At 44.8% G+C, this 23,130-nt stretch overlaps 1 protein-coding gene and 1 long non-coding RNA gene across 4 annotated transcripts; both read right to left on the reverse strand.

Moving 5' to 3' along the window:
• Positions 1-1,510: 1,510 nt before the first annotated feature.
• WNT8A (Wnt family member 8A) lies at positions 1,511-7,024 on the reverse strand. 3 transcript variants are annotated; one of them, XM_023752141.1, is made up of 6 exons: positions 6,628-7,024; positions 6,271-6,409; positions 4,337-4,462; positions 4,063-4,205; positions 2,273-2,752; positions 1,511-1,905 (listed from the first exon to the last, which is right to left on the reverse strand). In XM_023752141.1, the coding sequence occupies exons 1-6, from the start codon at positions 6,781-6,783 to the stop codon at positions 1,849-1,851; spliced, it is 1,101 nt and encodes a 366-aa protein (XP_023607909.1). In that variant the 5' UTR covers positions 6,784-7,024; the 3' UTR covers positions 1,511-1,848. The 3 variants fall into 3 exon arrangements, with proteins under 3 accessions (XP_023607909.1, XP_014309363.1, XP_006086607.1); XM_014453877.2 differs by having other exon boundaries at positions 1,865-2,752; positions 6,628-6,661; positions 6,754-6,821; XM_006086545.3 differs by having other exon boundaries at positions 1,865-2,752.
• Positions 7,025-17,463: 10,439 nt separating this feature from the next.
• LOC111825483 lies at positions 17,464-18,923 on the reverse strand. Its single transcript, XR_002828666.1, has 2 exons — positions 18,234-18,923; positions 17,464-17,871 (listed from the first exon to the last, which is right to left on the reverse strand). It is a non-coding gene; the product is annotated as an uncharacterized LOC111825483 (long non-coding RNA).
• Positions 18,924-23,130: the final 4,207 nt, after the last annotated feature.

Raw genomic sequence — 23,130 nt, forward strand, 5'->3', positions numbered from 1 at the left:
GAAGAGGTGTAGGGTGGTAACGAATGAATCTGAATGACACTGTAATGCCTTGGAATGAATCCCTGACAGGAAGGTGATGGATGTAGAGAAATTCAAATTCCTTTAGTTTCTGGCCCAGGATCCATGTGGGAAGATTGGTTGATGTGATTGATTGCCAGGAGGGTAAGATGAATGAGGATGGAAGAGGCTTGGAAGAAGTAGGACTATGAGCTTTTTGGGGAAGTTGACAAACTTTTCATAGAATTCCCAATTACTCTGGGTTTCATTAGTGAAAACCTCAGATATAAACCCACAAAAAATATAAGGCATGTTCTTCTTGAGTGACAATTTGGACAGGGCAGCAGGGATGGTTTTCTTTTTAAAAATCCCCTCTAGGGAATGTCAGCAAGGCCCCAGGGAAATGTCAAAGCCTCTGGTACTTGGTTTCTTTGGATGGAGATTGAGTTAGGAATAAAGGGAGAAAGTCCACGTTGTTCATTTCCCTAACACAGCATCACAACTCAGGTTTCATGATGGGTTCTTTGGCATCTATGTTTACTGAGGTTTAACCTCAAGATCAGATAATTTTATGTTTTTGGTTTTCTTTTTCTCCGAGTCACAGGGAAATAATCTTTTGGTTGCCTATTTATTCACCAGAATTTTGTGCTTAGTATCTCTTCCATTCCCTCTTCTACTAACTCTACACACACACACACACACACACACACACACACACACTTCCTTTTTTTTTACCTTCCTTAGAAGGAGGGAGGTAGAGGAAATGTTTCTGTTTTTTTGACATAGGCTAAATTGTCTCTGGTCTCTGGCATCTGTGATAGTTTTAAAAGCACTGGAGTGGACTCTCAAAGCACCTGCTCATGGTGTCTACTGATATGCCAAGTTCCTTAATGAACATTTCACCTTCCTTTTCATTAAAAAAAATTATTTCCTGTTGGCATTTAAAAATAACTTAGGCTTGGCCTTTGCTGAGATGGGAGACCCCCAAGGTGGAGATGCTCAGATTTAGATCAGTGGCTAAGCTCCTAAGGCTCTTTTTGGGAAACTACTCCTCCCCCAAAGATTGCCAGTGGAAGATGTAGAAATGCAAATGAGGAAGGTAGAATCCACAACTTTCCTAGTCTCTTGCCCTGGGGCCCAGGTCCTTGGTGTACAGACACCCCAGGAAGCCAAAGTTAAGAGAGTAAACACACTTTGAATATGGTTCAAGTTCAAAGGGCTTCCTTGTTCCTCAAGTTGCTTAAATTGCATTAAAATAACACCTCTTAATCTGGGAATCTGGATTGGCCAGTTTCTCAGTCTCAGTTTTATTATTTGTCAAACACTGATGTCAAGGTGATTGGATAGTTCTGGTTTTTCACTTAGTTTTGTGCATACATCATTCCCTTTCTGATCCTAAGTTTTCCAAAGAGAGAAATAAAAGGTCTCAGCTGGATATACATTCTAGAAGCATTTATTGGAAAATAAAATTGAGTTCTCATTCTGGGAGTAAAACAAAATAGAGTCATTTTACAGCTCTTTGGGGGGGGAGGGGATTTCTCTTGGGGGTTAGGGGTTGTATAGATAAGTTGTAGTCACCTGTCCACTTACTGGGACCATTACTTCTCCATGGTCCAAAGGTGGTTTCTGAGCTGGAAAAGTCCTCAGGTCATGTTGGATCCTGGTTCCCCAGGATTGGGTGGGAAGAATTTTTCAAAAGTGCATACTCAGGTGAAAAACCCAACTACAAGCCTCCCACGAGGCAGGTATGTGGTCTCTGCTGCATTCATCTGCATGAACTTGTAGCTGGTCTTTTTGGAGCTAGTCAGAGTAGGGGAAGGTTGCTCCTTCAGGAGCCTGGACAGAACTCTGTCACTTTTTGCTTCCATTCCCTCTGATTCTCAGCGGCACAGCTAGGTTGAACGTGTTCTGAAACTTACAGGGAAACATTACTTTGAAGGTCCCTCTGGATATGGATCCCAAACCAAATAACCTCCAAAAGTACAGGTACAAAAACCAGGAAGTAACTTGTGGGAAGATACAATTAGGAGGCCCAGGCTCCAATTTCATACTCTGTTAAGAGTATGCTGTATAATCTTAAGCCTCAATTTTCCCATGTATTGCAGATATCAAGACCAACCCTGTGATTTTCCAATCTACTCTGTCCAAGGAGAAGCTGTGTCCCCCTCCATTATCATTCAATTGAACAAGTAAGTTTGTGTGGGTGTTATCATGTGCTGCCCTTGCCTCGGGACCAAGCACTGCCTAGGGAGCGGGTGCAATAGTACTTGTTCACCACATGCTTACACTGGTCACACTTGACTATACAGCACCACTGGAATTTGCAGTTACAGCTGCTGATGGCCTCAGTTCTCCTCCCTTCCACCTGCAGGCCACACTCAGTGCACAGGCGCCTGCAGCTGTGTCGGTCCCACCTGGATGTGTTGTGGCTGTTCTGCAAACATTCCCGACCCTCTGTGCCCAAGATGCCCAGGCTGGAATTGCGGATACAGTAATTTGGTGATTCCTCTAAAAAGATCAGTTCAGCCTCTGCACTGGGAAGGAAGGCTTCTCTGGGTGTCCAGTGGCCCTCGGCACTGTTCCCAGCTCTTAGCTGCCGCTTATCCATCTCAATTTTCAGTGCTTGGTCATACTTGGCCTTTAGGAAGTCTCCTATCTCCCGGAAGTCAGCCAGCTGCATCCAGCATGTCTGGATGCTGCAGCTCCCTGAGATGCCATGGCATTTGCAGGTCCTTTTCATGGTGGCTCTTACAGCCTTCACAGAAAGACAGAGAAAGATAGTACAAGTGAGAGAATTGCTCTGGATAGGAAAGACCAAATTTTAGAGGATCCTTGGAATTACTTGGGGGAGCCCATGAAAAATATTTTTTCCTGGGTCCTATTTCAGATCTTATCAATTAGAATGTTCAGAGATTTAAGGGCCTTGGTATTGGTGAATTTAAAGCTCTACTGGGTGATTCTTAAAGAAAGCCAGGCAAGTGTTGAATAGATTATTGGAGTCAGGAAACCGAGGCTCCAGGCCCAAACTTCATCACTTGTTGAGTTTGTTGCTTTATCTGCCCAATTGGAATAAGAATGATCCAGAAAGTACTTTGTAAATTATAAAAGAAAATATGATCATTAGCACTGATATTGTTTTGAATCTGGGGGCTAGAGTATTTGTGGGGACTGGATTTGTGCTCTGAGACCTCTCTCAGAGGGAAGGAAGCTCCTAGAGTTTGAACCTCTACCCCAAAGCAATTACCCATATCTGTAATTGCTTTGAAGACCTCTTCCCCTTGCCCTGGGCAACCAAGACATCTAGATATAGGTTCAAAGGGAAATTTCTATGCTCTTAGCTCTAAATCCAACTTGCTTCCAGATCTGAGTTCAGAATACCTAGCAGGTGTGGGAACTTCCGGCCCACGGGCTGCATAAGGTCCGAGAAATCATTTGGTCTAGCCCTGCCAAGGCATTAGGGTTGAGTTAATTAAATGTTTGACCAAATATAGCAGGCTAATTTTAAAAAAATAATTTAAAAAATAATATTTTATTGATTTCAGAGAGGAAGAGAGAGAGAGAAACATCAATGATGAATGATTGGCTGCCTCCTGCATGCTTCACACTGGGGATAGAGCTCACAACCTGGACATGTGCCCTGACTGGGAATCAAACCGTGATCTCCTAGTTTATAGGTCAATGCTCAACCACTGAGACACACCAGTTGGGCAAAAGGGTTAAAAATTTTAAGTCATGGAAGCAAGGCCTTGATTCTGGGCTCTCAGAAACCTGCCTGTGGAGGAGCCTGAGCACCAGGTTTAGTGATAAGAGGACTAGACACCAGATCTGAGTTCATTGTCTGCCTATGATGCTTATTAGTTGTATTGCCTTGACTAAGCCACTTGGAATGGCCTTAACTGGCTTTGTCATCCAGAGAATGGGGGTAACCATCTCAGTCCTGGCTGGGTGGTGTGAGGCTGAAACATGGATATGAGATAGCTCTTGGTAAGTTGTGAAAGGCTGTACAGATATGAAGCTGTTGCCAATACTGGGCCTGATGGCTGACTGGCCAACTCCCATACCCACCAGCCTGCCTGCCCTGTTGTTGTGAAGATTCATCAGGGCTCTGGCATCCTTTCCCTTCTCCAGGCTGTCCACAAAGAGTTTGGAGATCCTTTCCCCAAATTCCACATTGTCGCTGCAGCCTCCCCAGATCCAGCCATGGCCTCCTATACATATGAAAAGAATAAGTTCTGTGTACAGTTCCCTATGAAGTCCCAGGAGAAGAGTCATGGTCATCTTGGCTGACACGCAGCTCTGCACTCCTCAACCCTTCCTCCCATTAGCGAGCCCAACATACCTGTTTTTCCATTTTTTGACTCATCACAGCCACAGCTTTCAAAGTCGCCCATGCTACAGTTCTTGGTGATGGTGTGCATGACTCCCGCAGAGCTGATAGCATGAATGAATGAAGTCTCCCTGGTGGCTTTGGAGAGAGAAAGGGGACTGGAAACGTGGACTCTGATGACCCAAAACAGAGGCTTTGGAAAAGCAATGCTGTTTCTCTCCCTTGTCTCCTGCCCCTTTTGAGTTTAAGAGGATGTTCTGAGAGAACAGTACATATCTTGTTACTTCATTCAGGCAGGAATGAGTATCCCCACGCTCTAGAAGTAAAACCCAGAGATAAAAGAGTGATGGGACCAAGGCCACTTTCCTCACCAGCTGTGGTGTTGAGAGCAGGACTCTTCTCTCCAGAAGTCCAGCCTAGGCCTCTGGTCATTACCCACTGCTTTTGGGCCTCTGGCATTGAGGACTCATGCCCTGAGGCTGTCTTAGGAAACAGAGGACCTTTTCTTCCTTCTGACATACAACTAGAGCCCTGTAATAATCATAATGATCATGGCTACCACTTACTGAGCTTGTATCTTTTTTTTTAATTCTCACCAGAGGATATTTTTCCATTGATTTTTATTTTTTTAAATATATTTTTTATTGATTTCAGAGAGGAACGAAGAGGGGAGAGATAAACATCCATGAGGAGAATCATGGATCCACTGCCTCCTGCACACCCCCTTCACCGGAATCGAACCTAGGACCTTTCAGTTCGCAGGCCGACACTCTATCCACTGAGCCACACCGGCTAGGGCTCCATTGCTTTTTAGAGAGAGTGGAAGAGAGAGGGAAAGACAGAGAGAAATATTGATATGAGAGAAACACATCGATTGGTTGCCTCCTGCACATGCCCCGACCAGGGCCCAGGCCAGGAAGGATTCTGCAACTGAGGTATGTGCCCTTGACTGGAATCAAACCGGAACCCTTCGGTCTGCAGGCCGACGCTCTATCCACTGAGCCAAACTGGCTAGGGCATGAGCTTGTGTCTTCTTCTTTTAAAAAAAAAAAATATATATATATACATCTTATTGATTTTTTACAGAGAGGAAGGGAAAGGGATAGAGAGTTAGAAACATCAATGAGAGAGAAACATTGATTAGCTGCCTCCTGCACACCCCCTACCGGGGATGTGCCCACAACCAAGGTACATGCCCTTGACCTGAATCGAACCTGGGACCCTTCAGTCCTCAGGCTGACGCTCTATCCACTGAGCCAAACCTGTTAGGACAATGAGCTTGTATCTTAACTCTTTATAAACATTGTCCCATTTCATTTCCATGCACTCCCCATTCTTTCTGTATACCCCACAGGGAGATATTTCTTTTTGTCTTCATCTTCTTTACTCCTTCCCCCAACTCTTCTCTGGCAGCTCTTTATTGTTTCTATATAAATGACTTTTATGCAAACTACTACACAGTTACAAATAGCTGCACAGATACACACACAGGTGTACACACATACCCCACCTGAGGCACAGCTCAATGTGATCTCTCAGCTTCTATGCTGTTGGGATTTTATGGCAGCTGGGCAGATGGGATATTCCCTCACAAATGCAGAGCCTTTTCCCCATTTTTATTTCGTTCAAATCAGTGCAAGATAAGTGAGTTCAAACACACAAATATAGGCATGCATTTTTAAAAAACAGAGTAATTATTACATTTGTATAGAAACACCTCATTCAATCCTTACAATGCTCCTGGTGGGCTGGTCTTATGATAAAATAACAGAACTGGGGCTGAGAGAGGGGAAGTAACTTAGTCAAGTCACACAGCCAGGAAGTGGCAGGTCAGCAGATCACTGATAACTTTTTCATTTCACTGTGCACATATATGCTACACATGCACACATACTGCAAGCCCACCTCCATGCACATATCCCCCCTGTACAGGTGCACAAACTTACCACCTCTCAGCCTGTTGTGAGTAGAGAGCTGGAGAGCATTTTCAGGGCAGTTCCAGCGTTCCCAAGCAAATTGGAACTTACACTCTTCAATGCCACTCTGGGCACCCAGGGCCACACTGGTAGTGTAGGTCAGATAGGCCTTGCAAAGGGAAAAGGGCTATGAGCTTCGGGCCCAGCTCAGATCAGGTCATCTGGGGAGCAGGCAGAACTCAAATGGGTTAGTTCTCCATGAAGGAACAATCATGGGTTCTTCTGGGTGAGGGATTCTGGCACTATCTCCCTCCCCTCTTTTCCTTCCCCCAAAGAGATCCCTTAGGAAGCTGAATGGGTAAAAATAGAAGCCAGAGAGCATCCTACCTTGGGACCTGTTATCAGGAAATTGTTCACTGACCTACCAAAGAGAGAAAAAGTGAGGCATTGGTGAACAGGGCTGAGATAAGGGGGCTTCCTTGGCAGGGAGTGGGGGTGGGGGAAAGGACTTACCAGGCAGAGGCACTGAAAGTGGCAAAGCATATGCCCACAGCCACCCTGAGCATAAACAGGACTCCCATGGCCCTGCCCTCCCCTAGGGGACTAAATTCAGCCCAGGGACAAGTCCAGAGAAAAAGTAAGGAGAGGGCAGGGTCTTCCTCAGTATATATGTTGGGAAATTCTGAATGGCCAAGGGGGAAAAATCAACAGCCCTTTTCATTTGTCCCTCACTGGCAGGGCTGCAGGAGCCACTGGCCCAATGGGGGACCAGGGAGGAGGGACTCAGGCCAAAGCCTCAAGGAAAGCCCCGCCCTACCTCACCCCACCCCGCCTCTCCAGCTCTTCTTCCCTCCCCTCCAGCCCTTCTTCCCTCCCAGGCTGACAGAGGGTCTGAGGTCTTTCCATACTCTGGAAATATCTTTCGTCTATAAATGAGACTTATGTCTCTTCCTCCTTGAGGGCTCATTTCTCAGACTCTTGTACATGGAGCAGGCAGGGTTCCTAACCCTGAAGGTAGGTCACCTGTCCCTTGGAGCTTCAGTGCCCTTATCTGTCAAAGAGACCCCACCCCTTACCCTGCCTTGCTCCCTAAGGTGTTAATAATTATGTAGTTACCCAAGTAAGGGGTACACTATTCCCCCCTCCTCCCTTGTTGACTATGAAGTCATGGAATTGTGGGACCAGGAAGCAGAAACACTGCAGAGTTCACCTCTATAGCAGTTCCTTCTAGCACATTCTACCAAAGTAAGCTCTAGTGAATTTCTTTCATTCCTAATATGTCTATCATTTTGTATTTGAGGGTTAGATCTCCAGTTTGTTAGCTGTTTGTATACGTGGGAATCAACCTTTGGACCACCCAGGGCTGTATTTGAAAAGATTGATGGCTTTCTTTCTGATACCACTTTGTTTCAAGGACATCAGCCCCTTAGGCAGGAATCTGTCTTTTAGATTTGCTTAGTAGTCTTAGTGCTTAAGAAGATGCCTGGATGAAAGAAAAATGGGTCTTATGCTTCTTTGTTCCCCATAGCACCTGGCATTCAGTTGGTATTCTATAAAAATATTCCTTTATTTTCTAGAAAACAGAAGGGAAATTAGTGTGCTTTTTGTGTGCAAACTTTGTGCTTGCTCCTGCGCAGATTCTCTAAAGATCATATAATGTTTTTCAAAGGAATTTAAGATATTAAGGGAAGGCCTCTGCTCTAGGTATTGGGAGCCATAGACTTTGGCCACTAATCTGTTATGTGACTTGGGCAAGCTGTTAACTACTGTGTGGATTCAGTTTCTTCATCTATAAAATGAGAGAGTAGGGAAAATGTTGAATGTTGAATGAACTCTAAAGATTTTTCCCAGCTCTCTTGCATGCTTTAATCCTAATTTTACAATTTGCAAAATTTATTAATGCCAGAGGTGATTGTAGGCCAGACATGGGGAAATATTGTCTTCCCTAACTGTCAGCATGAGAATCACCTTAGTTAACTTTGAATCCTTCAGTTGGCCATCAAGATAGACCTGTAAGATAGATACCTGGAGACAACCAATGCCTTCTTCAGAGTCCTCTAGGATTCTGTCTACATAAGACCTCTGTGCTGAACTGTCCAAATCCTTCATTGTGGACAGAGGGGTTTCCTGGGAGGAGAGAAGAGCCCGAGACAGGCACTCTACTCTAGAGTCTACAGATCACTTGCAACCAAACTGTGCATCCATCTCCTTAACCCCAGCTCTACTCTCTCATTAGTTGTTTTATTAATTTACTAGAGGCCCAGTGCATGAATTCGTGTGTGTGTGTGTGTGTGTGTGTGGGCGGGGGGGTGTCTGGCTGTCCCGGCGATAGGGCCAGCCTGGCCCAGGGGAGCAGATGCGGGAGGTTGGCCGGCCGGCCTCACCCCCTGGTTGAACTCTGGTCAAACGTCCAGTCGAGGGGACAATTTGAATATTACCCTTGTATTATATAGGATTTTAGTTTATTTAAAATTTTTTTAATTGATTTATAGAGAGAGAATAAGAGAAAGGGAGAGAGAGAGAAACATCAATGATGAGAGAATCATTGATTGGCTGCCTCCTGCACACGCCCTACTCGGGATCGAGTTCATAACTAGGCATGTGCCCTTGACTAGAATAGAATCCGGGACCCTTCAGTCTGAAGATCGACACTCTATCCACTGAGCCAAACCAGATAGGGCTCATTGGTTTTTAAATGATGACCCAACTCTTGGTTTCTCTTTTTCTGGAATGGAAATCTGGAATGAAGATTAGAGCAGAAGATGACAGTAGAGATAGAGTGCGCCTATGACAAGACAGACAGAATAGTGTCTCTGAACCAGTGGTGTTCTGATAAATGTTTAACAACTAGCTTTGGTGTGACAGAAGCCATAATTGGTAGTATTTGCTGATTTTCATGGTGTATTCTCACGATGGCTGATTTCAAACTACCAATGTGGACTTAGGAAGTAATGAACAGTAGCACATCATTATGTGATATTTTTATCATATCATAGAAATAATAGATGTAAGTAACCTTGAGTATAGATAAAGTAAAATGTAAAATAATTAGAAAGTGATGAATTTTGTTTTTTTAATTATTTATTGTTTAAAGTATTACTGCATATAAATTCTTTTCCCCACATTGTTCCCACCCCCTCAACACATGCCCTTACCCCCCTGCTGACTGTGTCCATGGGTTATGCTTATATGCATGCATACAAGTCCTTTTGTTGATTTCTCACCCCCCCCGAAAGTGATGAATTTTCATTACTTGTTATCTTTGTTTTTAATATAAGTTATTTAATTGTAAGTTTATCCAATTAAATTTCTTCTCTTTTTAAAATTGTTGACAGTATTACAGATGTCCCCCATTTCCCGCCCTTTGCCCCCTGCACTCAGCCCACACCCCTAAAATTTAATTTTGTTTTTGTTAATCCTCAACCAAGGATATTTTTCCATTGATTTTTAGAGAGAGTGGAAGAGAAGGGGAGAGACACAGAGAGAAAAACATCGATATGAGAGAGATGCATCAATTGGTTGCCTCTTGCATGTGCCCCGACCGGAGTCGAACCTGAGACCCTTCAATCTGCCGGCTGACACTCTAACCACTCAGCCAAACTGGCTAGGGCCAATTTAATTTTTAATAATGGCTGTGTTTAAGAACCAGTTTGCAAAGTTCCTGAAAATTGAGCAATCAGTTCTCTAAGCCAGGAGCCACCTCCCAGAGCACCACTGTAGGCCATTCATAGAACCATAGAGTGTCTCAGCTAAAGGGTTCCATTTTACAAGGAGGTAACTGAAGTCCAGGACTTACTCAGGGTTACACAGTGAGTTTGGCCCAAGAGAGACTGGATCCTACCATTCTGCTTTCCCCAGGACTGAGGGCTTTGCTGTGGTGTAGGACTCTGCTTAAACAAGGACAGTCTTGGGCAAACTAAGATTGTTGGTCACCTGTGATGATGACGGTGTGCATCCCAGGCCAATACTTCTTTCCAAATGTGCACTTTCATTGAACTCCCCAAATCCCTGTTCCCCCACTTTTCTTTTCCAGTCTCCTTCCAGGGCTTTGAGCCTGCAGAACAATTCGGGGGTCTTTGAGGGGGGAGAGTATGGAGTGAGAGGGTGGAGAGTGGCTGGAGAATGCCAGAAAAGCGATAGGATTTCTGACTTTTTACACGACTCTGCTAATTAGATAAGGAGGGTGGGAAGCAGGAGAATGGGCCTCCTTGCATATTCTACAGAGTTGTGACACTGAACAGAGCTCAGGAATTTTCAATCTCTGCCACCCCTCCTCCCTGGAACCTTGTCTCTTCCTACCCCCTGGGGATACTTGACTCCCAGTCCAAATGCCTTAGCTGCCTGGGCTCCTGACCCTCCCTTTGGCCCTCAGTTGAGTCTTAATTACTTGCAAAGTTCCTCAGTGGTATGCCCAGAGAAGGAAGAGGGAAAACCTTGTGTCCCTTTCAGATCCAGGGTTCCTGTTGTGGGGAGAAGGCATTCCTGTGTGGAAAATGGGAACAGTTGGTGTCTGTTAAACACATGGGCCTGGAGGGCTGGGGTACATTAGAGGGGATGTCTGCAAGCCATGACTAGATTTGTTTCATGTCCAATGGTGTGTTTCCTTTATCAATCTGGAAGCTCCCTGGGGCTCGGCCTTGTCAATCCCAATTACTAGAGACTCTATCCAAGGATAGTAGCATTTTCTCCCACCAGATTGAGATGCCAGATGGCAGAAGCTACAACTTCACCATTAGCCTAAGAAGGTTTGGAGTTGGAGGGGCTCCTCCAAAGGGAGATTTAAGTTGGCGAAAACCCCTTAGTTATATCTTTTATTCTTTCACCATTCTGAACTCCCATCTCTGGACACTGGATAGTGCACAGACATTCACAGTTAATGATCCTTGATTGATCGTTGGGAAAGAAAGCATAGTAATAATTGTAGGATTTTATTAGTTTTCAGAGACATATGCATCTATTTATTCATTCTAAAAATGGTTACCTATTGAGTTCAGGCCAGTACCCAACACTTATGGGTCTAAGATGAATGATCCTTAATTTATGTTTTTATTCTGAAGGAGTTCTCAGTCTGGTATGAGAGATAAAATTATAAATAATTTATAATACTCCAGTGAGATACAGTACTCTGGAAAGGTTAGAGGGGTGTGTGTGTGTGTGTGTGTGTGTGTGTGTGTGTGTGTGTGATGAGACAATTCCTTGGAAGAGGACTTCTAATAGAGACCTGCCATCTGGTGGCAGCAAGTGGTACAAGAGGCTCTTTGTTGATGGGATGTGGGATTCAGTACAATTTCAGCCTTTGTTGAACTCCTGCCTAATGGGTAGCCAGCTCAGAGTTGGCATTGTGGTGGGTATACAGTAATGCTTCTAAGATGATCTTGTCCTTGAAAAACTTGTGGATATAAGATATAATTGAGAAACTTATCAACCGAGCAACAAATACTTGATGTGTGCTCATGAATAAATAGGCCTTTAAAAAAGTATGTGATTCATGCTTGTTACTAATGTGAGAGAAATACATCGATTGGTTGCCTCTTGTATGTGCCCCAACCAGGGCTCGGGGCCAGGGAGGAGCCTGCAACCAAGGTACATGCCCTTGACTGGAATCGAACTCGAGGCCCTTTGGTCTGCAAGCCAATACTCTATCCACTGAGTCAAACCAGCTAGGGCTGCATATGTAATTTAAAAAATAAAATTGTGCTGTTATTCCTCATTTTGGTTTTAAAACTTTTATACCATAAACATATTTCTGTGACACTACATATCAATATACCTGTTTTCTCTTAATTTTTATATTAAATCAAAATTAGGCATTCTCATAAGAGTTAATAATTCTATAAGGTTTGATAAGAAAAGTGTCAGGCCCTGGCTGGGCAGCTCAGTTGGTTAGAGTGCCATTCTGATACACTGAGATTGTGGGTTCAATCCCCTATCAGGGTACCTATAAGAATCAGCCAATGAATATGGATGGGTGGAACAGCAAATCAGTCTCTCTCTCTCCTTTCCTCTCTCTCTGTCAAATCAATAAATTAAAAGTGACAGCCCTCTTCAACTTTACACTCATTTTCCTCTTTAAGAAACAACCTTTAATTCTTTTATCTGATGCTATTAGTATTACTTCTGTATTTCTAAAAAATCGATTTGAATTGTATTTATTGATTTTTTCAATTTTAAGTAGTTAGGTGTCTACTGACCCCCCCAATCCCCCACATGGAGGATGAGGAATTGCCTCTCTTTTTTTCTCCCCACCCACTAAACAAAAATGTGTCTTTCTCACCCTCCCATCTCCCAATATAGTTAAATTTTAATTCATCCATGGGGGGGGCCCCGGGCGGGGGGGGGGGGGGGGGGGACGTGATTGGCCCTCTGGGTGGGTGGTGGGACGCCCTTGCCAGCCAGGGATCTGGATTCATCCGCTGACGTTTGCGCCTGTTGTCAGGAGCCACCTGGTGGCCACTTTTATATCCTTTCTTCCTTGTGGAGCATCTAGGGAGGGGAAGCAGCCGCAGTGCCCAAGGCCAACTTCCAGGAGGCTGCAGTGCTGCCAGGCAGCACTGGTCTGTAGGTGCCTGGCCCCTTCTCCAGAAATTGGACCTGCAGGACTACTGAGGGAATGAGTGGCTGCTGCTGGGCTGGTGGGCTGCTGAGTGGCATTCCTGCTGTGGGAGCGCACTGACCACCAGGGGGCAGCTTCTGCGTTGAGCATCTGCCCCCTGCTGGTCTGTATGTGTCAGGTGCACAATATTCGTGCAAAAGTAAGAATCCTAAGCCTGGCCGGTGAACAGGGCCGATTGGGTTCTTCTGTCTGGCTGCCAGCCAGGGCCTTCCTTCTGGCTGCCGGCCGGGGCCTTCCTTCTCTGGCTGGGGTCTTCCTTCATTCCATGCTGCCCCCTTGAGATCAACACACGTCATAGTGAGCGATCGAACTCCTGGTCTCCTGATTGAACTCCTGAGGGGACAATTTGTATATTAGCCTTTTATATATATATCTATATATCTATATATCTATATATCTATACTAGAGGCCTGGTGCACAAAAATTTGTGTACTCAGGGGGGTCCCTCAGGTGGCCTGTGCCCTCTTGCAGTCTGGGACCCCTCGGGGGATGACCACCTGCTGGCTTAGGCCTGCTCCCGGGGGGATCGGGCCCAAGCTGGCAGTCAGACATTTCTCTGGCAGCCCAGCAGCCCTTGGGGGATGTCCACTTGCCAGTGGGGAGCAGGCCTAAGCTGCAGTCGGACATCCTTAGCGCTGCTGAGGAGGCGGGAGAGGCTCCCACCACCACCGCTGTACTGGCAGCCTGGCTTGTGGCTGAGCAGAGCTCCCCCTGTGGGAGCGCACTGACCACCAGGGGGCAGCTCCTGCATTGAGCGTCTGCCCCCTGGTGTTCAGTGTGTGTCATAGTGACCAGTCATTCCCAGTCATTCTGCTGTTAGGGTCAGTTTGCATATTACCCTTTTATTATATAGGATAGAGGCCTGGTGCATGGGTGGGGGCCTGCTGGTTTGCCCTGAAGGGTGTGCCGGATCAGGGTGGGGGTCCCTCTGGGGTGCCTAACCAGCCTCGGTGAGGGGCTGATGGGTGTTTGCAGGCTGGTCACACCCCCTTCAGGATGGGGGTCCCCACTGGGATGCCTGGCCAGCCTGGGTGAGGGGCTGATGGCTGTTTGCAAGCTGGTCAAGCCCCCCACCAGTGGGGACCCTCACCCCATGGAGGTTTGGCCAGCCTGGGTGAGGGGCTGATGGCTGTTTACAGGCTGGCCACACCCCCTTTAGGGTGGGGGTCCCCATTGGGGTGCCTGGCCAGTCTGGGTAGGGGCTGAGGGCCGTTTTCAGGCTGGCCAAGCCCCCTGGCGACGGAAGCTCCCAGCCTCTCCTTTTTTTCCTTTTTTTTAAATTCTGAGATTTATTTACCTTCTATAATTGAAACTTTGTAGCCTTGAGAGGAGCTCAGAGCCGGCCAGGGTGGGCTGGAGGGAAGCCTCCTGCTCGCTCTAGCTCCGTGGCCACGGCCAGCTGAAAGCAGGTATGTGGGGTTTATTTAGCTTCTATAATTGAAACTTTGTTGCTTTGAGTGGAGCTTAGAGCTGCTGCGGCAGCTTGGCTTCCTCCATCATTGGGGCAACCAAGCCTCCTGCTTTCTCCAGCTCCGTGGCTGCCGGCCGCCATCTTGGCTGGGTTAATTTGCATATAGTTGCTCTGATTGGCTGGTGGGTGTGGCTTAAGGTGTAGCGAAGGTATGGTCAATTTGCATGTTTGCCTTTTGTGTGTGTGTGTGTGTGTATTTATATAAATATAAAATCTCCCATGTGGACCAGGCACCAGGTTAAGTGCTGGGACTATATCTGTGAACCAGCAGACCAGATCCTGTCCTCTAGAGCACATTCTTTAACAAATCAGACAGATCTGCACAGCAAGCAGAGGGGTTCACACGTTGTCCTATGTGATGCTGCTCTCATGTGGCCTCTAACAGAACTGGATGGAGAGATGTCCCCAGCCTGTGGAGGACACAGCAGGGAATGTGTGCAGATGAAATACAGACTGTTGAAGAGCTGGGTCTCCAACAATGCATGAACATGTGAGCCTGAGTACACACAGGTTAGGAAGAGTGCATTGGAAAGTCAGGGAAGTGGTCGGAGTTTCTATGGAAGCCATTCATTTGGAGAGATTGCCCATTGAATTATTAGCCTTTGCAAGGGGAATTTGCATTTCATAAGAAACTCTGATGATGGAATTATTGCTTGAATCAGTAGGAAGAAGCATTTGGTGTAGAGTAGGTAGTCAGAGCCATCCCTGCCTCTAAAATGACACCTTTCCAGGAGTTATCTGCCTGCTCAGAGTCCAGCTCTTACCTTCCATGTGATCTGAGGGATACTGCTTCAGCCTCTGGATATCTTTCTTTTTTCTGGATATCATTTTGACCATTCAGAAGCACAAGTTGGAATTCATGGTTTTCTAGAGATGAAATCACTCCCTCTTAACTCCTAAATGACTATAACCCTGCTTGTCCCACAAACTCAGCTTTCCCAGAGAAAACAAGGGAGAGATAATGAAGAGAAATGGGCAATAGGAAGGAGAATACAGTTTTTAAAATTCCGTGTGTGCCCTGGTCAGTGTGGTTCAGTTGGTTGGAGCGTTGTCCCATGCAACAAAAGGTGGTGGGTTTGATTCCCAGTCAGGGCACATACCCAGGTTGTGGGTTCCATCTGACCAGGGTGCTGGTACAGAAGGCAACTGGTTGATGTTTCTCTCTCTCTCCCTCTCCCTCTCTCTGTCTGAAATCAATAAGACTGTATCCCAACAGGAGGCCTGGGCTCTAGCTCTGCATCTGTCATTATCTCCCTTCCCTTCTGAGCCTGAGTTTCCCCCTCAATTGTAAAGTAAGGTACCTAGACAAGATGATATTGAGGAGCGCTTCCAGCCCTGATAGAACAATTGGACATTTGCCCAGGCTGCCTCTTGGAGCTTGGCTTGAGCCTGGGCAGAACCACCAGAGGGTGTACCCAAAGGTTAGACCATCCTTTCTTACAGATTTTTCTGTGGGTGACATTAATTAATATCAGCAAATAGTGTATTATAATTATTGGTTGTCACCTACAAAATAATGTGAGGATTATTGTTCCTAATTGTCATATTGTTTCAAGGAATATGTAAACCAAAAATAAGAAACTTAGTAATTAAAATAAATGTCTCTAAGCTCTCAGCTAGCACTATATTCATTTATTTTTTAAATTATTGATTGATTGATTGGTTTTAGAGAGGAAGGGGGAGACAGATAGAGGCAGAGAGAAAGAAACATCAATTTGTTGTTCCACTTATTTATGCATTCATCGATTGATTCTTATATATGCCCTGACTAGGGATCAAACCCACAACTTTGGCATATCTGGACAGTGCTCTAACCAACTGAGCTACCTGTCCAGGGCCTGGTACTATAGTCATTTAAATTATAGCATATACAGCTCTGGCTGGGTGGCTAAACTGGTTGGAGCATTGTCCCATACACAAAAAGGTTGTGGGTTCAATTCCCAGTCAGGACACATACCTAGGTTGTGAGTTTGATCCCCAGTTGGGGCACATAAGGGAGGCAACTGGTCAATGTTTCTCTCACATCAATGTTTCTCTCTCCTTTCCTCTCTCTCTAAAATCAATAAAAACATATCCTTGGGTGAGGATTTTTTAAAAAATATTTTAAAATTTATAAGAGAACTAGGGGCCCAGTGCATGAATTCGTGCACCTTGAAAGGAACTGTGGGCCACGAGGTGCAGTGGGCACAGGGGCGGGTCTTGGCCCATCCTCCCCCACCCGGCCCTTCCCACCGCGGCCCCCAGTCCCCTGTCTGCCTGAAGCCCCACTCCCGCCGCTGCTGCACTGCCGCTCCCACGTGCTGACAGCACTGGCCCCGCTCACACCCGCTGATGGCATGGGAGCGATTGAAGGCTGGTACCAGCAGCGGGTGCAAACGGGGGTAGTCGCCGGGCAGCAGGTGCAAAGAGGCAGCTGCCAGCCCTGATTGCTCCTCAGGAGCAGAGGGATTTGGAGAAGCCTCAGGGGCAATTGGGGCCAGCAGCTGCCACTTGCACCCGCTGTTGAGTGATCGGGACTATTTGCATATTAGGGTTTTATATATATAGATAGTTTCTGTCTCTCACTTTCTATTAATATCGAATAGAAAATGTTTCTCTCTCTTGTAAATTTTCTAAGTACATACTGTTTTGAAATTGGCCTATTACACCAACTTTATAAGGTCATCATCTTTTGGCAAGAAATTCAAAACCAATTAATTTTGAAAATAGTTCCACTGGACTTTTCCAGAGTTAGCCTAGACCCTGAAGTCAGACTGCCTACCTGGGTTCACATCTTGGCTCTGTAACTAATTAGTATAACTTCATGTTTCTGTACCTCTGTCTTCATTTGTAAAAGGGGATAATGTTAATGGTACCTACCTCATAGAGATGTTATGAGGACTAAATGAGTTGGTATGTGTAAGTGCTCAGACCTCTGCTTGGCCCAAGGTAAGCACTGTGTAAGTGTTCTAGTTCAATGTCAGGTCCTTGGGCCCAGGATTTTAATTTGTTTTGTTCACTTATATGTTCCCAGAGCCTAGCACTGTGCCTAGCTCATAGCAGGCATTTACTAAATATTTATGGAATGGAAGTCTATGTCTTGGGAATAGGTATTCAAAGAGATATGTGGTTATTCATGAAGTTTTTAAAACCCATGGGATTTATTTATTTTAACCCTTTAATTTGTACAAAGGAAAAATTGCGGCCCAGAGAGAAGGAATCTTCCCAATATGACACGAGTTTTGCTGGCAATAGAGTTAAATACAAAATCTTTGTCAGAAATGAAAACCATTAGACAGAATCTTTCTTTCTCTTTCTTTCTTTCTTTCTTTCTTTCTTTCTTTCTTTCTTTCTTTCTTTCTTTCTTTCTTTCTTCCTTCCTTTTCTCTCTCTCTCTCTCTCTCTCTCTCTCTCTCTCTCTCTCCAATTGTTTCTCTCCCAATATTTACCAGAACCTCTTGTGCAGAAATGTTCAGCTTTCATTTGAGTGGGTGCCATGGTATCTGAAGCCATAAGCCACAATGTCCACTGATTGCAGCATTCTCCCACGGGAACAAAATGGCTTGTCCTGAGAGAATACAGACAACTGTGTTCATTCTGTGTCCTTGGCTCCTGTTTTTCTACTCAGTCAGATGTCTGCTCTTTCCTTCCTCAGAAAGCCTGGGACTCAGTGTGTGTAGCCAAACTCCCACAGTCACTCCAGAAATGAACATTGCACTGGTTTTGCACTAAGACCTGTTTTCAAATCCCATTTCAACCACTTACTACCTGTTTGACTTTTCTGTACAAGTCATTTCTCTTTCATAGCGTGAGTTTGTGCACCTCTAAAATGGGCATAATGCCACCATACTAACAGTGGATGTAAACGGTAGCAATACTATGGGACCACTGATGTGATTGTTCAATGTGATGAATGCAAACAAGACTCACAGCAAGGCACCTTGTAGCTGCAAATTGGATTCTCAGGGACGCAAACTCTGAGATGGAGAGTTGCAGGCAGGACACTTACTAGAGTGCTCTTGGGATCAACACCTGTGGAAGGAAGGGGAAGGAAACAGGACTGGTCAGAGGAAGAAGTTGGACTCTGATGCAGACCCAGTGAATACCTCAGGTGACCACCCATAGGGAGCTATAGAGCTGGTTGGGCCTTCAGAATTGTTGCCAATTGAGGTGAGGGAGCTGGGTCTTCAGACCACCGCATTGTCAGTTGTGTACAGGCTGGTACTTCTTCAGCTAAGGTGTTCCCCAAAGACAGCTGACAGCTGAAGGTCATAGCAGCATTCCCAGAAGCTGGCGGAGTAAGTCCTGCATTTCTGAAGGGGGATCTAGGTACTGTATAGCATCCCCTACTCCCCAACTCCAGAGCCAGGCATAAAGAGAAGATCCTGAAAGCTTCCCGAGAGGAAAACAGGGCATTCACAAAGGAAAGGAATAAGAATAACATCAAATTTCTCAAGAAGTGCCATTGGAAGAGAGAAGATAATGGAGACAACATTCCATGGAAATTGGTCTGAGCCAAATTATTGTTCAAATTTGAAGATACAATAAAGATATGCAGTTTTTACTTTTTTCTTTTTACTTCCCATGTACTGTTTTCTCAAGAACCAACTGGATGAGGGATCCAGGAAGTAGAAGGCCTGCCAGGAAGACATGAAGGTTAGTCTGAGTACAGCCTCTGAGCATTGGGTGTGCCAAGAGCAGGAAGCTGGGCCCTGGAGGGAAGCTGTTTGTTATCTAAGCCATATATTGTTTATGGCTCTGGCAACAGTTGGTAAAATTATAAATGAAGAAATGATGATTATAAAAGTCAGGATAGCCCTAGCCGGTTTGGCTCGGTGGATAGAGCGTCAGCCTGCGAACTGAAAGGTCCCAGGTTCGATTCCGGTCAAGGGCACATGCCCGGGTTGTGGGCTTGATCCCCAGTGGGGGACTTGCAGAAGGCAGCAGATTGATGCTTCTCTCTCGCATGGATATTTCTCTCTGTCTCTCTCCCTCTCCCTCTTAAAAAAAAAAAAGTCAGGATAAAGTCACCTCTAAAAAGGAAGGTGGTGGCTGTGATTGGGGGGGAGGAGCTTCTGTAATGCTGGCAATGTTTTGTTTCTTGATCTGAGTGATGGTACATGGGCGTTTGCTGTATAACTATTGTAAAGATACATACACACATATATAGTACATATATGCTTTATGCCATTTTCTATGTATATGTTATATTTTAGAATTTAATTATTTTAAAATATTGTATTAAAATAAAATAATTAATTAACATAAACCCTGAACACAGTGCCTGGCTTGGACTCTGGGCCCTGCCTTTAACCAGGGTATTGCTTGGTCAAATAATGTCCCTTCTTGAGCATCAGTTTTTTATCTGTAAAACCAGAGCGCTGGGACTAAATCACCCCTGGGATCCCTTTCACCTCTGATGGTCTGTGATGCAATATCCTGCAAAGGTGGTGAGAAAGATAGTGTGGCTAACAGGGAGAGCATGTGGGTGCTGAGTTGGGCAGCCCTAGGTTTAGATCCCAGCAGCGCGACTTACTAGCTATGTGGACTTTGTAAATTATTTAACTGTCCTCAGCCTTAATTCCCAGATCTATAAAATTGGAGGAGTACCTACAAAGCAGATTTGCTGTAAAGAGGAAATGAAACCGTGTGTGTCCCTGGTTCCCAAACTGTGTTGAGATGCCCTAAGGCTCTGCAGTGAACTCATACAGGTACCACCACGGGATATTTTAAATTTTTGAGGGAAGCACAGTGACATCTGTTGGGTACCAGAGGTAGGTCACAATTTCAACATGTGATGGTGCTGCATTCCTTGATGCCATATGTCCTATCTTCACGAAGCTGGGTTTTCAGTGTGATAAAAAGCAAGTACCATGTGAAAATCCACCTGAACACAAAATGAAGGCCGTGGTGTCTGATCTGATTAAAAAGTTGAGCAGTGTGCATTAGGTACACACATCCCATTATTAAGTAATGCTGGTTATTTCAGAATAAAATAACACTAATATTTTCTTTTAATGTACATGTATCATTTTTGCCTGAACAGCTACTTAGTTATTAGTATATACAGTAAATAATTTTTAAGTTGTTTGGATCTAATTATTTAATAAATGGAGCTGTTAGGTATTTCTTTTGGCTTAAGGGAATGGTGGAAAACTTCCTGAGACACTGTGGGCTCTGTGAACAAAGAAAGTTTGGGAACCTTTGCTATATGGAGAGTACCTGGCACACAGTAAGTTCTCAACAGGTAATAAAAATTATTAAGGAACCTTGAAATTATTAGGGAACTCTGAGCTATTTCTTTCTCTTTTAAAAAAAATTTTTTTTATTGATTTCAGAGAGGAAGGGAGAGGGAGAGAGAGATAGAAACATCAATGATGAGAGAGAATCATTGATTGGCTGCCTCCTGCACACTCCACACTGGGGATCAAGCCTGAAACCTGGGCATGTACCCTGATGGGGAATTGAACCGTGACCTCCTAGGACCTAGTTCATAGGTCTACGTTCAACCACTGAGTCACGCCGGCCTGGCTGAGCTATTTCTTATAGCGCATTTCTGGAAGTGGTGGGAGCCAAACTTGAATTAAGACCTGGCCCCATGGGGCAGACACATCTTTATAAAAATAGCACCAGGCACAGAGAAGAGCTGAGTAAAGGTCAGCTGAATGAACTAAGGTGTCACATATAAAAGTTTTTACAAGGTACTTGAGACATGATCACGAAAGAGAATATTCATCTCTTTAGGGTCCCTTTCTCACAGCCTCCATATACAATTTATTTCAAGGATTTCCCCAAGCTAGAATCATCTCTCCAGAGGATTTTGGTCTTTAGTCCTTTTTTAATGTGGTAAAATTGCTCTGTTGTAGAACTCTAGTTTGAAGATTAAAAAAACACACAAAACACACAACGGAATTGTACACTTTAATATATTTTAAATATATTTTTATTTTTTCAGAGAGGGAGAGATAGAAAGATCAATGATGAGAGAGAATCATTGATTGGCTGCCTCCCCTTACTGGGGATCAAGCCAGCAACCCAGGCATGTGCTCTTGACTGGAATCGAACCTGGGACCCTTCAGTCCACAGGCCAACACTCTATCCACTGAGCCAAACCAGCTAGAGCCAGTTTGAAGATTTCAACACAGATTCTGACATGCTTGAGACTGGCGGGTTGCAGTCTGGGCTGGGTTCAAATAGGCTTGGCCACAAAGTGGAAGGAGTCTTGACTGTGAGCTACATTGTTAGGCAAGTGAACCAGCCATTGGGTTAGCCTACCTCAAGGAAAAATAGCTGTTTTTAAGCCCTTAGGGAAACAACAACATCAATCAGCAACAATCCTCACCACTACATTCTGTCAATTTTAAGTTTAAGTCAATTTAGAATAAAAGATGCTCAGCTGACGTGGATCAATGGTTGAGCATCAACCTAAAAACCAGGAGGTCATTGTTCGATTCCCAGTCAGGGCACATGACTCAATGTGGGCTCAATCCCCAGCGTGGGGCTTGCAGGAGGCAGCTGATCAATGATTCTCTCTCATTGATATTTCTATCTCTCTCTCCCTCTCCCTTCCTCTCTGAAATAAGTAAAAAATATATTTAAAAAAGAATAAAATATATAATTACTAATATGTTGCCAAAATAGCCTCTGAATACAGTATGAAAACAGGACTCTCTTCGCAAATACTCAGCTCTCGATATTTGAAATTAGAGTGGCTTCCATGCCTTGTTTGCAAATCAGTTCTTAAATGAACGCTAATAACCTCTACTTGATGGAAGCAAGGTCATCTTAGATGTGCCTTCTTTTCCCCTGATTTTAATTACTAAATGCAAACAGTTTCTGAAGCATACATAAAACAATCTTGTTTTTGGTTCTATTAACTATGGGGTTTGATGGCAGAAAGACAGGTCTACTGAGAGCTTTATTCATTATAGGATTGAAGTAATAAACTAGAACATCTGTCTGCTGACATTTATTTGCTTTTTAAAAAAACAAAACAGGTCTGGTCCACGTGGGTTAGTGGTTGAATGTTGACCTATGAATCAGGAGGTCACAGTTTGATTCCAGGTCAGGGCACATGCCCAGGTTGTGGGCTCGATCCCTGATCTCCAGTGTGGGGCTTGCAGGAGGCAGCCAATCAATGATTCTCTCTCATCATTGATGTTTCTGTCTCTCTCTCTCTTCACCTCTGAAATCATAAAAATATATTTTTAAAATGTAAAACAACCCCCACAAAACAGGATATCTTTTGGCAGTTTGCACTAAAAACGGAGGCTGTAGCTATGAAAAGAACTTCAAGTAATAAGTTGCAAAAACAAGGTCAGTTTCTTGCCAATGTGCTCCAAAGTGTGTTCATTTTTATTGTTCTTTTTGGTGTTTGTCCCTCTGACAGTTACACTGCAGATTTAGAACAAGCCTGACTACCTCCTTCTCTTGACTCTCCCTTATCAATTTGTTGCAAATGGCTTTTTGCCTAAAAGTCACCAACTAATAATTTTTTGGATGAGGAAATCTAAACTGGCTCATAACCATTATATAACTACTAGACACCTGGTGCACTAATTCGTGCATGGGTGGGGTCCGGCCGACCCACTCTAATCAGGGCTGATCGGGCTGGGCCAGCCGGGGGGAGGGGAGGCGGGAGGTTGGCCGGCTGGCCCCACTCCCTAGTCGAACTCCAGGTTGAGGGTACAATTTGCATATTAGCCTTTTATTATATAGGAAGGATAGTAGAGGACCGGGGCATGAATTCGTGCATGGGTGGGGTCCAGCCGCCTGCCCCAATGGGGGTCGATTGGGGCCGGGTGAACAGAGGGGGGAGGGGCTGTGG

The sequence above is a fragment of the Myotis lucifugus genome, unplaced genomic scaffold (genome assembly GCF_000147115.1).
Source record: "Myotis lucifugus unplaced genomic scaffold, Myoluc2.0 scaffold_28, whole genome shotgun sequence".
NCBI lineage: Eukaryota > Metazoa > Chordata > Mammalia > Chiroptera > Vespertilionidae > Myotis > Myotis lucifugus.

Excerpts from the sequence above, each read along its gene's own strand:
- WNT8A (XM_006086545.3), bottom strand. The coding sequence starts at position 6,783 with ATGCTTTGCCACTTTCAGTGCCTCTGCCTGGTAAGTCCTTTCCCCCAC. Across the intron at positions 6,410-6,627 it reads TCCTGATAACAGGTCCCAAG|GCCTATCTGACCTACACTAC; the intron begins GTAGGATGCTCT and ends TCCCTTTGCAAG. Across the intron at positions 4,206-4,336 it reads GTCAAAAAATGGAAAAACAG|GAGGCCATGGCTGGATCTGG; the intron begins GTATGTTGGGCT and ends TCATATGTATAG.